We start from the raw sequence: 15,898 nt of genomic DNA on the forward strand, positions 1-15,898 counted from the left end.
TGTATGCAACATAATGATAATATGTGCAGCAATAAACTGTTAAAATAAAAAATGATAGCATTACTAATAATTAGTAAACAATATTTATTATTTTTCCTTGGTTAAAATAACTATTTAAGTTGACTTAACCATCCGCTTAATACCCTTTATTAATGGTTTATTATGAAGTAACAAACTAAAACTAAAAGGTCAAGTGACACGATACATAACCAATCTACAAAAACATCCAAACAGCTGTTCACACAGCACCACCTTGGATGTATTGATCATGACTTGTGATCTACAGACTGACGGAGGTCAGGTGGAGAAAAGTCAACAGCGATGGCGGAGATGAATTATCAACTGCTCCGGCCGCCTGGTTCTCACAGAAATACTCTCCTCCTCCAGAATAACTTTGTGCTCCTAGCGGTCGTGAGGCTTCAGGCTCCAAGCGCGTAAAAAGCCAAACACATGAGCTGACATTATATAATTACAGCGTGTGCATTTGTGTTTATATTTGTAGTTGGGTGCAGTTTCTGTGGACGGCATCCTAATTGCTCTGAAAAGCCAACGACTTGGCCGAGACATGTTTTAACTCGTTTCCATGGGGACGACATCAGTATTGGCAATGACTTGTGCACTTAAACTTTAGAGATGCCTTTTCTGGAGTCATAATTGGGTGAGTAACAATCTGGAGCGCAACAACAAACAGAACAGTTGAGATGCAATCAAACTGAATCCAAGCATAAAAGCTGGAACTAAACTTTTCACAGTGTTTTGTGTATTTATGCACTGTGTAGTCAACGTCAGCCCCGGAGACATTCTCTGTCTGTATAGTTTTAGTGTAGGAATGGAAAGCCCGATGCAGATGATCCGCATCAGAACCGGTGTGCATAGATGTCTAAGGAATAGTATGAACCTTTACAGTGTTCATACAGACAATATCTTGGAAATAACTGTTCAAAGAAAACATCTTTTACACTAATTATTTTCAAAGGAACACTCACACAGCCTCCTTTTTTTTCTTTTTTTTTTGTACTTGAGCTGGTGTTTATTCAACAGCTGCTTTCATGAGCCACTTAGCCCCTCTTTCCCCCCGAATAACTGTAAAACGATTATTGGGCCTCTGGGACAGCAGGCCTCGGCTCATCACAGACGCTTCATTAATAAAGACAAAAGGCGGTGGCTGGATGGATAGTTGATGACACCAGAGCTGTATCCTCTCCCCCTGGCGGAGTAATGGAGGCTGACATCAGGGGGTGATGGAGAGACACACTGGCCTAATGAGGTGGGATTGTATTTGATGGACGGGAGTGTTACAGTGACTGACATTCAGAGAAAGAGACTAACGCTGACATGAACTTGATAAAAAAAATAAAAAATTAGGGGAAAGAAACTCTGATTCTCTTAACACGGTGATGAGTGCCACTGAAAGAACTGCGCTAATTCAGATGAAAAGCTGCCGATTGGCCGGAGTGAAAGGGCTGTAATGAAACCCACATGGCAGCAAGAAACGGCACCGAGTAACACACAGAGCCAGCATGGCTGATATTCTTTCAAATACTGACCAGATGAGGCCAGCATTGTTTTATTCTGAGAGCTGTTCAGCATCATTGAGCCACAGCGAGGCCTCCGCTCATGACTGAATACCTCTACTCCCAAACACCCATGTGACAGCACACAGGGTTTGATGAATTAACAAGAAAAACAAGTTTTTCTAAACTTGCCGACATAAAATATACTTGGTCTCTGCCCTCCGCCATTCTTTGGAGACGTTGGCGGGGGCCCCCGGAGGAAAGCCCGGCCTGACAAAAACAGCCCACAAGCAGAGAGAACTCTTTTGTTTTGTACTTACTTTGTAAAAACTGAAGGAACCGAAAACGCTGATATTTCAAACACACAATGACATAACTACGATCACAGCGAGAGATATAACCTCCAGGGAAGACGTTTTTCTCTCTTCTCCTTTCATCTACGGAGCAGTTAGTTTCCTTCTAACCTAAGCAGACAATTTTTAGATATCACCATAGAAACGTGAAGCGGATTCAGTCGCAACAGAGGAGCTCTCTGCAAGTGAAGGGGACTTCAGAGAGGCCTGGAGCCGAGCGGTGTGGCACATCAGGAGAGCAGGGCTCCAAACAAACAGGCCTCGGCTACAAATTCAAACCAGCTGGAAACTGCAGACGCGCTATTAAGTAAATGGCGGAGCGGAGCGGCCAACACTTTTCCAAACACCCGGAATCACGGCAAAGCCCTCGTATTTCAGAACACTGTGCCAGTGGAACCCACAGTCTGACCTGCGGGGAGGAGATATTCTGAGATGATGATCAGAACACAACTCCACTGACCGACTAGAAGAGACGATAAAAGTGAATAAAACATGTCACTTAACACCTCATCTCCAGATCTCAACTATTTATTATGATGTTATGGGATAAAATATACTATCAATTCAGAAACGGAGTACTTTGGCAAGTATGAAACTCACTCTTGCTCTCCTAAACTCTCACTCACACAGACACAGGACTAACATTTACTTCCATCCTTATACTTAGTGGAGCTAGCTGCTCTGGTGCTCCTTTGTGGTGACGGACAAAACCTGGAACTACAAACCGCAAAATGTGGAAATTCAATTAGATGAATTTAAGTGTTTCATAAAGTCATAGGTGGCTGTCCAGAGGAATTCCCATAAAACTCTGGGGCTCAGGCATAATCGCAGCGCACCGACGGCCTTACTGCCGCGCACACACACAGGCACACACAAACACACACACACACACACACACACACACACACACACACACACACACACACACACACACACACACACACACACACACACACACACACACACACACACACACGCCCCCACGCTGGAAACCGCAGGACGGTGACACACACACACCCACAACCGCGGTCTGAGACCTGCTTTGTGAATCGCTACTTATGGCCGACGTCAAGCCGACGGACTTCGACGACCACTCTCGATGGCTTACATTGTTGTTTCTTATCAAACGCAGGGACCCGCGGGGCGGTTGAGGCTTTGCGAGCCCACTGCAGCCGTTCCATAATCAGTGGACCAGTGCACACAGTGGATGGAAAATATCCCTTTATACAAAAGGGTTCTCCTGCTTCTGGTTGTAAAAAGGGTCCCACAACAACCCGCTCTGCCCAATGAGTGGCACTGGATGTGAGCTGTAGCCAACAACAGAAGTTTGTTGATGGAAAACAGGGACCACACAGTAGGGCTATGAAAACCCATGGGCACAGAGAAGTATACATTAAGGCCTGGGTTTGGTTAATAGGTAGCTTGAACAAGGAGTTTCAGACGACTAAACCACTGGGAGCTGAGTTTTTTCTTTTCCTTTTTTCCTCCTGGCTGTTTCTTCAGTGCAGAAAAACACTTCTTATCTACAGGAAATAGAAGTTCTCGCTAGTGATTCGTCCTGTGGCAGGGCGGGCAGCTGGTCAAGCTTCTCATCACACACAATGTGCTCAGCCTGTGCCGAGAAACATAAACCACAGGTTGTACCAAACTCCTGTTTCTTTATAGGTTCACTATACGATAATCAGAGCTTTAAGGAAGCAGCAAACAACTATTGCCGATGTAAAGATACAGTGGAGCTTCTCTGTGCTTTGTTGACATAGCCGGGCTGGTTGCGCGTGCTTTTAGTGCATGTTAGCGCACGTGAGCGTGCCCCACTGGCCACCGCTCTGTGCTGCAGCGGTTACAGGTGACGAGGCGTCGTTGCCGAAGTGAATTTCTTGTTTAGCAGCTGTAAAGCTGCGTTTTCGCCTTTATTTGACAGTGACGGTGTAGAAATGGGAGGGGCTTATGTTGCGGTTATATGGCATCACTGTAACCACTCGGCTACCAAGAAGCTCCTTTTTGCTTACTTATGAAAATGTAAGGATACATAGGCTACAGCACGTATACTGCATTTAAAGAAAAAAAAAAAAAAACACTATTACGTTTGATGTTAATTCACCTATTCACCTATAATCTGCATTATTTAATGCACCCCTATTATCATAATGATATTCAGATAGTGTCTGTATAATGCATACAATGAGATGACAGTGCACTGTAGGCTTCAGACTACAACCTTTAGACTGATCTAATCTTAAATCCAGCATTATGAAAACAGACTCCCCTCCTCTCTCTTTGCATCAATCACCAGAGGGAGAGAGCAGACAGCCATCAGCCTACTGTCTGTGTCAGGCCGCTGAACAACCACCCAACTCAACCCACGCAGCTCTCAACTAAACCCACTTATGACCTGCCAAAAATAATTCCTCGCTTGAACCGTGACAAATAAAGTACGCTAATGAAGTGCTTTTTACTGTCAGCGGAGTACGGAGATGTGGTTAAAAGTGGCACCTTAATGGCGTCCAAATGCAAAACACATTGTCAGAGTCAGGGGCCTTCAACTTATCCTCTATTCGATACAAGGGGGAGATTACCCAACATTTGTACAGCATGTGGCCATGTGGGAGAGGACGCTCGGAGCGGATTCAGGTTGTTCTTCACCGCGCTGAAGCAGGAACACTTCTCCTTCCTGTTCGGACTCAAGAGTGACGTATATATTACGTTGGCTTGGCGCTACATGTTCTGCCGTCTGTCCCACCCATTATGCGTTTTATCATATCAATCCCTGTGAAATGGAAAACGGATGTGGCTGTTCTGGAGGGGTGGAGACAATGAGTGGCAGCAGGCGTTTGAAATGGCCTGATTACTTCCAGGCTGTGTCTGGAAGTGAGAGATGGTGGCGGAGCCCTGGTCCAGGGTTCAGGTAAACAAACAGCCTGGCCTACACTTGGCCGCACTATGATTTCTGAACACGGAGGAGTCTGTTTGGACAGTGGAGATGTAATCATCGGTTTTTCTTATCCTTTTTTTCTGGAACGTTTTTTGGAACGTACCAAGGGCAACAGGCTTCTGAGGAAATCTGGAATAGTTTGGTATAAACATTTTCCAATTCCAATTCAAAGGAATTCAAGCGATGGAAGAGTGAATAAATGGTAATAAGTACCGCAAATGTGGCCAGATAGAGCCGGACTTTGCTCCTGGAATAATACATAAATGATCGTTAGCTGGACCCTTAAGAGAAGACACCAAAAAACATTTGACCTAATAGATATCACCATGAAACTGCCCTAGTTGATCACTTAAATAAGACAATTATTTTTGTATTAAAAAGTTTTCTAAAATGTTATGTTTAAAATCTGAGCGTTGAATAAAGCCGGGTACAAAATGATTGGTTCATTTTGTTGACATATTTGAGTCAACGTTTTTTTACAGATGCAAGTTTGGATATCTCTTTGTATCACTTCATCAATCCAACATTTTTTTAAATTAAATAAAATGTCGCCATGTTTTAAGTAATAAAATGTGATATAAATCAGGCTATGAATGATATATGAACAAACCTCAGTAAAAACCTTCAAAATATAGAGAGAAATGAAACTGGAAAGTTTGGTGGAAGTAAGAGCTACTGAAGTGGAGATAGCCGCATAAAAGTTATATAGAGAAAACAGCATTTAAAGAAACGTTTTTTTTTTAAATGACATACATTTTAAAGACACTGCGGGATAATAGGTTAAATAATTTAACTAATAGATATCACCATGAAACCTCCGCAGTTGATAAATGTTACGAAAATGATGTATTATTACATTATTATTACACATATTTTGAAATGTTATGCCTAAATATGCAAATAGGGCATTATCTAATGGTAACTTTTGATGAACTTAGGATAAATCTAAAGACACAAATAGAAAAAAAGTATACAATAAACATCTAAATGTGCATTTTCTATGTTTCCTTTCCACTATTCTGTAAGAATACATGTTATGGAAGCAGAGTAGCCCAAAATCTTACAATTGACCAGTGAAAAAAAATATATAGTATATTGGTATAATATAGTAAATATTGAATATATAATTAGAGGAAAATTTGCAAAGCATGCGAGAAAAGAAATCCAGATTAGAGTTCCTGTGCATGTACAAAGTGGGAAGATGGAAGCACATCGACTTTGTAGCATAGTGTGCAACATAAAACAAACATTAGTCCGAGTAACACAGACGCAGCAGCGCTGCACCAACGAACAAGCGCAATCATCACAACAGCAACACACGATATCCAACATCTGACTGTTACACAATCACTTAGCGTGCACAGCCACGTCTGATTCACAGGCCTGTGGAGCAACGCAGAGTAAACACACAACCGCTTACAAGAATGTCAACTGTGGAAAAACAGAGTTCATGCGCAAATATGGTTTCACTGCAGGGAGTCAACTATATTCACAAAATCCTGTTGTGGACCGTACCATCTCCAACATTGGCATCGCAGAACAAAAGGGAATGAGGTGGAGACAGTTTTCATCGGGAAATGTTAACGGTCTTGACAAAGAGGGGAGTTATGGGGTGGGAAGGAGCTGCGTAATGTTCTCGTCTTTGCATGTCTTTGCGTGGGTCATATGGTTTTTATCGAAGCACAATCACATGAGCTAATGGCCGTGAAGGGGCCGGCTGTGCCAAGACTATGTTGTGTCTCTGTTGACTGGGGGTCACGAGCTTCGTCACAGGGGTGAAGAGCCGAGGGAGGGGCCTCAACTTTGGAACATGTCAAATGAGCAGAGACGACAAGGATGAGAAAAGAGCAAAGAGAGCGAAGAAGAGGAGATGAATGGGTTTGCATACAGTCTCTCCACCAGACTGAATGACACATATAGTATATTTCCATGTTCGCTTTTTTAAATAGCAAACAGACACCGCTCTCCAGTCAGCTCACTGCTCTGTTACATATCAGTCAGAACTTTGCTTACATCTCGTGTTCACTGGTGTCGGAGGAGGAAAAGAACAATTTCTCTTGTTATTTTATATGCAAAGCAGGTCTCCTTGTAAGGTTGTGATTGGTGTCTGTGGATCATATCGTACAACATTCTGAGTCCGCCTTTTTCTTCATGTAACCTTGCTTTTATATTTTCTATTCATTTGTGAAGTTTACCATGGTTTAACATGAGTATAATGCAAAATGTTTTCTACAGACTTACTGTGCTAATGAACTCGCTGCAGGTGAGAGCTAATAATGCATAAAGCCCAACAAGCTGTTATATGATGAAGATTAATTCACAGTATTTATTTACATAATCTGGATCAATCAGGTTAGAAATTGTCAATACCTTGTAATAACTGCAAAACTCCCCTCCATATCTACACACTTCTATTATTAAACTGTCACCATGTGGAAAACACAAACTCTTGCTCATTATTATTTCTATTTCTAAGCAAAGTCTCTCTTGCTACAGAGTCTACAACCTCTCCAAATAGCTTCAAAATGAATACCTCTATCCACCCAGCCCCCGCTCTGCTCGCTGCCACCTCCACTAACCACTAAACACAGTAGGCTGCCCCATGAGTCCGAGGCGTGTTTTATGGAGCCACAGTTGCCACTCTTAATGGCAGCCGGCGCTCTGACGTACGCTGCGGACCACCAGAATGGCACTCTGCCTGCAGAATTGCCCAGAGACTCGGAAGGTGGGAGACTGCAGGCGACGTTCCCCCCAGTAGACGAGAATAAAGGTGAACCCAGAGGTGACCTGGTTGAGCCTCGGCGGGATTTGCTGTGTTTTAATTCCCGGTACTAGCTTTCCTTTGCCCGAGGCGGGCAACATATGATACGCCGAGCTTAAGTGACTGAGAGCTAATTGTTGTGCCAGACCCCTCCTCCTAAAAACCTATAGGTTTTGTGTAGCATCAGTTGTCAAGTAATCGGCCCCACATGCCGGTTTCACAACAACGCAGCCTAGTGGATAACACACACACACACACACACACACACACACACACACACACACACACACACACACACACACACACACACACACACACACACACACACACACACGCACACAGAGTAAGTAAATGCAACACATTGCGTGCCTCCGGACAAAAGGTTTCCTTTGCAGTCAGCCACACTAACTTGGCTGATTTGTTTCTGTGAATGGAGGAATTCACTTCCCTGCGGATGAGCTCTTTAACGACCTAGCTGAGTAAAAAAATCCCTTTCTCATCAATTCATGTTCTGGTATCAACTCAACTGGGACCAAAGAGAAAGTGTGCATGCTCACAATCCACATGCAGTTGCTCAGGCATTGCAGATTTTGTAATATTTACTGGTTGCACAAGAAATATGAGGGAGCTGGTGAGATTGGCTGAATATCCACGAAGCCTTTCTTAACAAATGAGCCCGAGGTGGCAACATGACATCCAGGGGTTTCTCCAAACAGCCGCCCCCCGGCCTTTGCCCCTGGCCTACTGAACACGAGGCCCTAATAAAAGCAAACTTCTCCCTCGGCCACATCAAAGCAGGGGCGACCTGCTGTGGCCCCGAATCCTTCGCCAGCGTCCCCTGTATCACTTTCAAACGCAGCCACACAGGGCAATTTAATAAGAGATGGACAGCTAATGTCTCCCACCCAGGCTGTAGCCGGTCGGCGAGCCGGGGTCTGCCGTGAAACCAGACCTCTGCTTTGTATCACAGAGCCAGACGTCAATGCCCGCATAGAGAGCCTGGCTCAACAAGCGGCGACCACTAAAGACAAAGAGGGAGAGGAAAAAAACACACACACACACACACAAAGACCAGATAATAACTGTGTGCTGCAACAAAAATGCTGTCTGTTGGTAGTCAACAGTAGAAGCTCCCGGCTCAATGTGTAGGCGTCAGTACAGAGATCATTTCCTAATATAACCCCCGATGAATGAACAAGAAACATACAGCAGAAAGGTCTCTGTCTCACATGTGTGCGGATGTGAGATCCAAGCCACTGAGAGAATCAGACTCACAGCAGCACACAGTTGAAAGCGATGTGCAGCCAAACCTGGATGGGGAATCTCCGTTTGCAGCGGGTTGCATTTTATCGACTGTGACATGTTTACCACTGCTTCGGTTTTGAAACAATGGTGTATTATCACTATCACATGGAGGCGGACCACTCGTGTGATGCCGTTACACTGAAGTGGAGTCGACCTGATAACTCATCCTTAACGTGGACATAGTCGGGCACACATGGAACGCATGAGGCAGGGCTTTGAACGCAAGCTGAAATTTCATCCTGCAGAAAACACTGATGCTCTACCGAGCTGTTAAAAGCAGAGCGTGTTAGCTTCACTGACGATAAGAAAAAGAAGCGCTTTCCTCCCCGTGACCTTACATTGAAGGAACAGTGAAGAATTTGTTTTATTTCTATGTGCATGGGGTTGCAATTAGTTTAACGTGCGCCCTTTCAGTCACTGACTTTGACAGAAATAAGACTTTAAAGACATCCCGCTGTCATTTATTAATCAATCATTCCGCAGAATGCGCTTACAAAGTCATCATGCACTCCTCACATGTGCCCACCTGTGTTGCCGCTGATGGTTTGCATCTGGTCTCAAAACCGTACGTTTGAATCTATCTGCATGGGTTTCATGGACACAGGTGAGAACGTTCTGCTGTCTGGAGCTCGTTATTCATCTGCTGTGGAATAAATTCCTTTGAAGCTTGTGAAGAGATTTGTTCCATTCTCGATTACCAGAAAAAGACATCTCTCCATCACTGCGCCATTTTTATCTCAAAATTATGTCAAAACACGTTTTATTCGACCGCTGATTGACTGCTGACTCCTCAATCACTCCTCTTAACTGGCCCACAGCCACAAGGGAGACACAGTGGGGGAAAACAGTTTGCTCACTTTTATTGTGTTTGGCTAATGGAACAACACAAACAGCTGACTGCATCGCCGCTGCTCAGCCACCGCTCTGCAGCCAGAGATACAGTTATTTTGTGCATTTTTATTGGGTATCAACCTCAAGTTTACACGTGTTGTCGGGAAAATACACTTGAAGCCGGAATAAACGCAGTTACGCCCATGAGACGGAGCCGAGACACCCACCTGCACAGAGCTCTGAGAGCGCATCTGTTAAGTACGAGTGGAAAACATGCCTTTTTACTTGCCGTCTATACATTCAATCAAACATTACAGCAGTGGTCTGTGCAGACACACCTGGCAGAGATCTGGGGTTGGCAGTTCGATCCCCGGCTCCTACTGTTCATACGCTGAAGCGCGAGCAAGACATTTAACCCCAAGTTGCTTGTCATATTTCCTGTATGTAACTGTATGTAAATAATGACCGATTTTTTACTTTTTTTTTTTTTAAGTTGTTCTGCGCTGCACTTTCTAGTTTCAGATGTTATTGCTGGGAAGCTGACTCAGATAGAGAATATTTCTCCTCAAGCCACTTGCATGTGTATTCTATCAGCAGTCAAATTAAACTTTCAGCAAGAGTGAGCGAGCAATGCTACAGTGGATGGTACCACATGGTTGAGAGTCATGAAACAGAAATCTCAGAGAGCTCAGATCAGGATGCATGGCTTTGATAAAAAGGGATTATGGCTGGGGGTTATGCGAGTTGAAAGATAGGCATATGCATTGAGATGACTGCATGCCAAATGTTCGAACATGTGAAAAGGATTACATAATGTCATGCACATTTGAATCCGTGTCTCTCTCTGGTGCAAGGACAAAGAGCGGTGGTTACTTTTATAACACCATCACAACCAGCTGTTTGATAGTTTAACGAGCTACGTTATTCTATAGATCACTTGTTACCTCACACACTAAAGTGTATGTCACGCAAAAGAACAATATGTTCAGCTTGTGGGATATATGAACAGTATCATTTTTTCTCTCACTGCAAAGCTTTTGCCAGGTGTCTGTTAGAAGTCACAATGGTGCACATGAATGCCCGTGTGTCAGAAACATGTGTGTGTTTAGCCTAGACAGTTATTGAGAGTGCTTGGATTGACAAGCGATGATATATGATAATTTATCATGTTTTCATCCAGGTTGTCCATCCTGGCTTTTTACCGTGTTGGTCTATTCTGTATACACAACTTCTCTTTCCTGTCTGCTCGTCCTGGGAGAGGGGTTGCTCTATCTGAGGTCTTTTTATTTCCCCGTTAAAAGTTTATTTTGGGGGGGGGATTTTTTCCTTATCTGAATCGCGGACCTAAGGATTAAGTACAGATTGTAAGGCCCCTTGAGGCAAATGTGTGGTTTGTGAAATTGGGCTGTATAAATAAAATCAACTGATGATTGATGGAATGAGCGTCAGATTAGAGTTTGGCGTTGTACAACGCACACTGAGCTAACTGCGTATTTTATAATGGCTTCCATTTTGGTTTAATTACGCTTTTTCAAAACACGACGGGCCGCTTTGTCGTTCCCTTTGGGGGCTTCACGCTGCACTTGTTTTCTTTTGCCGTCTGAATTGTTTTCTTATCTGGCTTATTTTCTTATTATTGGACTCTGGTGGGAAGATGGCAGACTTGGACATTGGCTAGCGGCTTGTGGTCTGGCATCAGAACTAAAACCTCCCAACGTGCAGAGGTTTGAAGTCAGCCACCTGCTAGCGCTAATTGCCCGGTCTTATTCAGCGGAGAGGCCCTTCACTCCCGCTCGGATGAGGAGGAAAAACTGGGAATGGAATGCAAATTGTTATAAGCCAGTGGTAAATGTCTGAGGGATGAATGGAGGAAGGAACCCAGGTCAACACATAAGGAGTACTTTAATAAGCAGGGATAGGTCAAGAGTTCAACCCTCCCGCTGAGGTGTTTGTGTTTATGAGAGATGGGGAGAGAACGTGAAACCAATTTAGGGCATTAATTCATCTTGTGTACCTTATGTCAGCCTTACGCACATCTATCTGCTCCTTCAAAGGCAGCTTTGAAAGGACAAGTCTGGTGATTGTTTTCATCAAATTCCATGAAAAGAGCAAAGCCAACAATGAACTGATGCCTGCGTACCCAAAGCCTGATAGATCTTAGTCCTCTGTGCCATAGATCTCCACTGTGGTCCAAAACCTATTCACACCAGTCTAGAAGCCACGCTGGTGAACACAGTGGTGAGCTACATGCTAACATGCTCACAATGATAATACCAATGCTGATGCAAGGCAGCTATCATTTTGTCTATGTTTACCATCTAATGTTAGCATGCTAGCATGCTAACATTTTCTAATTACCTTAAACAATGGAATAATTAAAATTTCGACCTGATGATGGCGCTAAATGATAGTCAGAGGATCCTCAAAGTTATTCTGGAGATCATTAATATATATATATATATATATATATATATATATAAATATTATATATCTAATATGTCAGACACAAATATATGGCAACACATCCAAGTTGTTATTTCAGTCTGGACCAAACTGGAGGACAGATATCCATATAATCATTCCGGCGCCGCTAGCATGGGAAAAAAATACATCAATGTTGCACAAGGTAACAACTTCATTTATTATGATGGACACGGGCACTGTAATAGTGTTAGGGGTTGCTCCCATATACACAGTCCTGCTGCTATAAAAGCACTTACAAGCGCATAAAATCTGCTGCTGGAAAAAAAAAGTCTCCAACAACTGCATAGTTTACTCCAGTAAAACCTGCTAAAGACTGCAACGTTCAGGCAGTCTTAGGAACCTATTGAGCCTTTCTAAAGACTTCTGTCTTCAGTAGGAACTCTTCCTAGAATCAATGCTAGAGCAAGAGAAGCACTTTAGAATGGGAGGTATACGGTATACTAACATTATGCCATTGTCTGTGGTTTAACCAGCACAGTGCCTTCTTCAGGGAATGTATTGGTTCCAAAACAAATCTCAGCTTTGAGACACGGTAGATCCCCTTTGTAAAAAAAACTCTGACCATAGGAAAACAGGATAAAAGTGTTATGCTAGAAGTTAAAGTCTAATTACACTTTCTAAGACCCTCAAATTTGTTATAATGAGTTGCAATTTAGAACCACAGTTGTGCACTACGTGTCTGTTCATACCTGGGCAATGTTCTTGTTGAGCAAGTAGACCCCGTATTCAAAATGAAAGCGCTCTCCTCTGGGGTACAAAGGGAATCTGTTGAAGACAGGAGAAAAAGACAAGCATGGTGTTACACAGGAACAGCTGATTTATTCAACTTGATCCATTACCAACAGAGTTTAGTAGCGAAGACGTAAGGACACTCGCAAGCCAACTAAGCACAGTCAAGCTTACAACAGCATTGATTCCATGCTGTATATTCCATTGTAGGTCTAAGCATGTGAAAATGTCAAAGGATGGTGGGATTTAAAAGGTCCATTGTTTATTAACCTTACTTTGAGAGATTCGAACAACTGTTGCTCTTTGGCTTTCGCAACAGTGTATGAATTCTTTCCCATCATTGAGAGCGGCCGTCCGTGTAGCCAGCAGCGCTTACATTCGGTAACACTTGCAGGAGGCAGATGAAACCGGGTCTGGGTCTATGACCCCCCCCCATCCCACAGACCCCACCTCCGTACCTTGTTAAACTGAAATATCAAACAGGAGCGGAGGCGTCCGAGCAGCTGTCCATCTGCCTCTGAGCGAGAACAAAGGAGAACTTTTCCCTTTCAGCATGGTGGGAAAGTCCCACCGGTGCCAGTCAGGTGTGTTAGCTAGCAGAGTGCTCACGAAGGATGGGGAAGATATCCCATCTTGTGCGAGTGACTTAGGTGCTGAGTTTGGGTAGAGAGAGCAATATGCTGATATGTGGAGAGGGAAACCTCTCTTTGCTATCAGGGACTTCGAGCTGGACTCATCCCTTCCTGTCATTATGTGCTAATGTCTGCTGATCATCCACGGAGGAGGATACCGAATTTTGCGGAAACCGGCTCCATGAACTGAGCAGGGTTTTGCTCCGACTAACCACACACACACACACACACCAGTTTGCATCAACCTACTTGCCGTGATCTTTGTTATCTACATTCACATCTTAGCCCATCTCTAAATGCTTCACCTTAACCTTCAGAGTAACCTAAAGCTAATCCCACTCTTAACCTCTCACCCAAACTCTGAAATATTGCTTTTTAAGAAGTGGGAGGAGTAAAAACACATCTTCATTTCAGAGGATTTGCACCGCTCCTTTCTGCACATGAAATTGACATCTGGGGATTATAAGAACAAAAAAAACAAATTCCAACAACACACGTTACCAAGGCCAGGTACATACATACATACATAACATATGCACGGTTACATACATACATACATTACATATGCACGGATGCAGCATGCACGCAGCTAGTCACATAAACAGCTGTTGCTTTTTTTAGATTGCAACAGTTGTTGATGCCAGAAGGCCACGTCAAAGGACAACAAAGAGCGGAGAATATAATATTCTAAAGGTAAGGAAAACTAACTGATAAAGCTTGTGTTGTTGTATGATGCCTTGTGAGGGAGGCCCACATCAAAACAACCACTGTGAGTTGTTCTTTATAGCAGCACCTCGGCGCATCTCCTCAAAAATAACTTCAACAAATGATGATAAAATGCACCGCCTCACTTAAGAGGAGACGGCTCAGGCTGAGATTTGGGGATATTTAGCTTCCATAACATGTCATTTTTCGGACTATTGGAAAGAAAACACCTAAAATACACATTTAGGCGTTCAAATAATGCCTTTGATAATTAATCATAACATTTCAGGAAACTTGTGATACAAAAAAAGAATGATGAAACTGGCAAAGTGTCACGGTGATATCCATTAGTTACAATTGTTCCCTATTCACCTGTGGTGTCTCCCCCCTGCTTTCATTTGCTACTGGAGCTGGCTCTGTAAAAAAGGGGGATTCTGATTGGCCACTTTATCATGAAGACATTATGGCTATGAATAGCAAAACGGAAGGTTCTCATTGCTCTCAATGCAAATTCTAATATGTGACACAGCGATAGGATTATTAAAAAGTGATATCCTTAGCGGCAAATATTAAGCGTGACCAATTACAGAAGACATGAGCCTCTGTCATTGTATGACAGCGCTGCCAGAAGCAGCAGATGCGTTCTGATGTGCGTGTTCTGTACAGTATGTGCAGACATGTGTTGAATGCTTTGCACATATGTGTGTGTGTGTGTGTGTGTGTGTACGAGTGTGTGCTGGTGAGTATGAGCATCCGGCATGCCTTCTCTCAGTGTGTGCCCCCTGGGGACTGGGTCATGGTCTTCAGATAATCCTTTGTGAGAGCAGATATGCCCCCCCCCCCCCTCTCTAACTATGACCTATAAGTGCTTGAGGCGATAGGAGAATACAGCAGAAAACACACCTCCTCAGTGCTGCCACTTCACTGGACTCTTCTGTCAACTGAGATCACGCTAACACCACTGCAGCGCCGCAGGGTTGATGTGTTGATTCAGATGTGACTGTGACGTTTCGAAGGCCAGATTTTACTCAGATCTCGATGCTCCGGAATCTTTGATAAGACCCACGTTCCAGCATTTCAGCTGCGAGAGCATGGGGCTTTGGGAACATGAACTCACACGAGGGTTTGGTTCTGCTTCTTCAGTTCGTTTTCTCCGACTCGTATGTGAGCAGACAACATTCTGCGCTAGTGCTCACTGTAAACACCTCCTCTCTCACACATTACGCTGCAACCCTGGGAAGTGAAAGAAGTAAACCCTTAACAGATGGAGGTCGTTCTAGCCCTACAATGAATTCTAACAGGATGCTGCTTCTAAAAGGAGTAAAGAGTGAGGCGGCTGTAGCCTGGGGGGGCCATGCAGCCAGACACTTTTTGGCCCTCCACATCCACCGACATGCGGCCATGAGCCCCCACGGAGCGAGCGACATGCCGGAGGCCATATCTCAGCACTGGGAAATAACTAACAGAGAGAGGAAGAACAACAAAACAGGCATTCCCCTTGCGCCCCTAGCATTCCCAATATCACTTCCCCAAGAGCAGATAGGACTTGTTTGCTGATGAACACTCACGAAAAAGGAAAACAGAGCCATGTCCAGCACACACACGCACACACACACACACACACACACACAAACGCACGGACACGCACAGTC

The 15,898-nt window shown here is 43.9% G+C and overlaps 1 protein-coding gene across 1 annotated transcript in view; it reads right to left on the reverse strand.

Annotated features, from left to right (window-relative positions):
• The window catches only part of uvrag (UV radiation resistance associated gene), an 86,410-nt gene that overhangs the window by 24,581 nt on the left and 45,931 nt on the right, over positions 1–15,898 (reverse strand). The window contains exon 13 of the mRNA XM_079171330.1: positions 12,870–12,945. Within this exon, the coding sequence (XP_079027456.1) occupies positions 12,870–12,945 (76 nt within the window). The remainder of the gene's footprint in view (positions 1–12,869; positions 12,946–15,898) is intronic.

The sequence above is a fragment of the Pholis gunnellus genome, assembly GCF_910591455.1.
Source record: "Pholis gunnellus genome assembly, chromosome: 13".
NCBI lineage: Eukaryota > Metazoa > Chordata > Actinopteri > Perciformes > Pholidae > Pholis > Pholis gunnellus.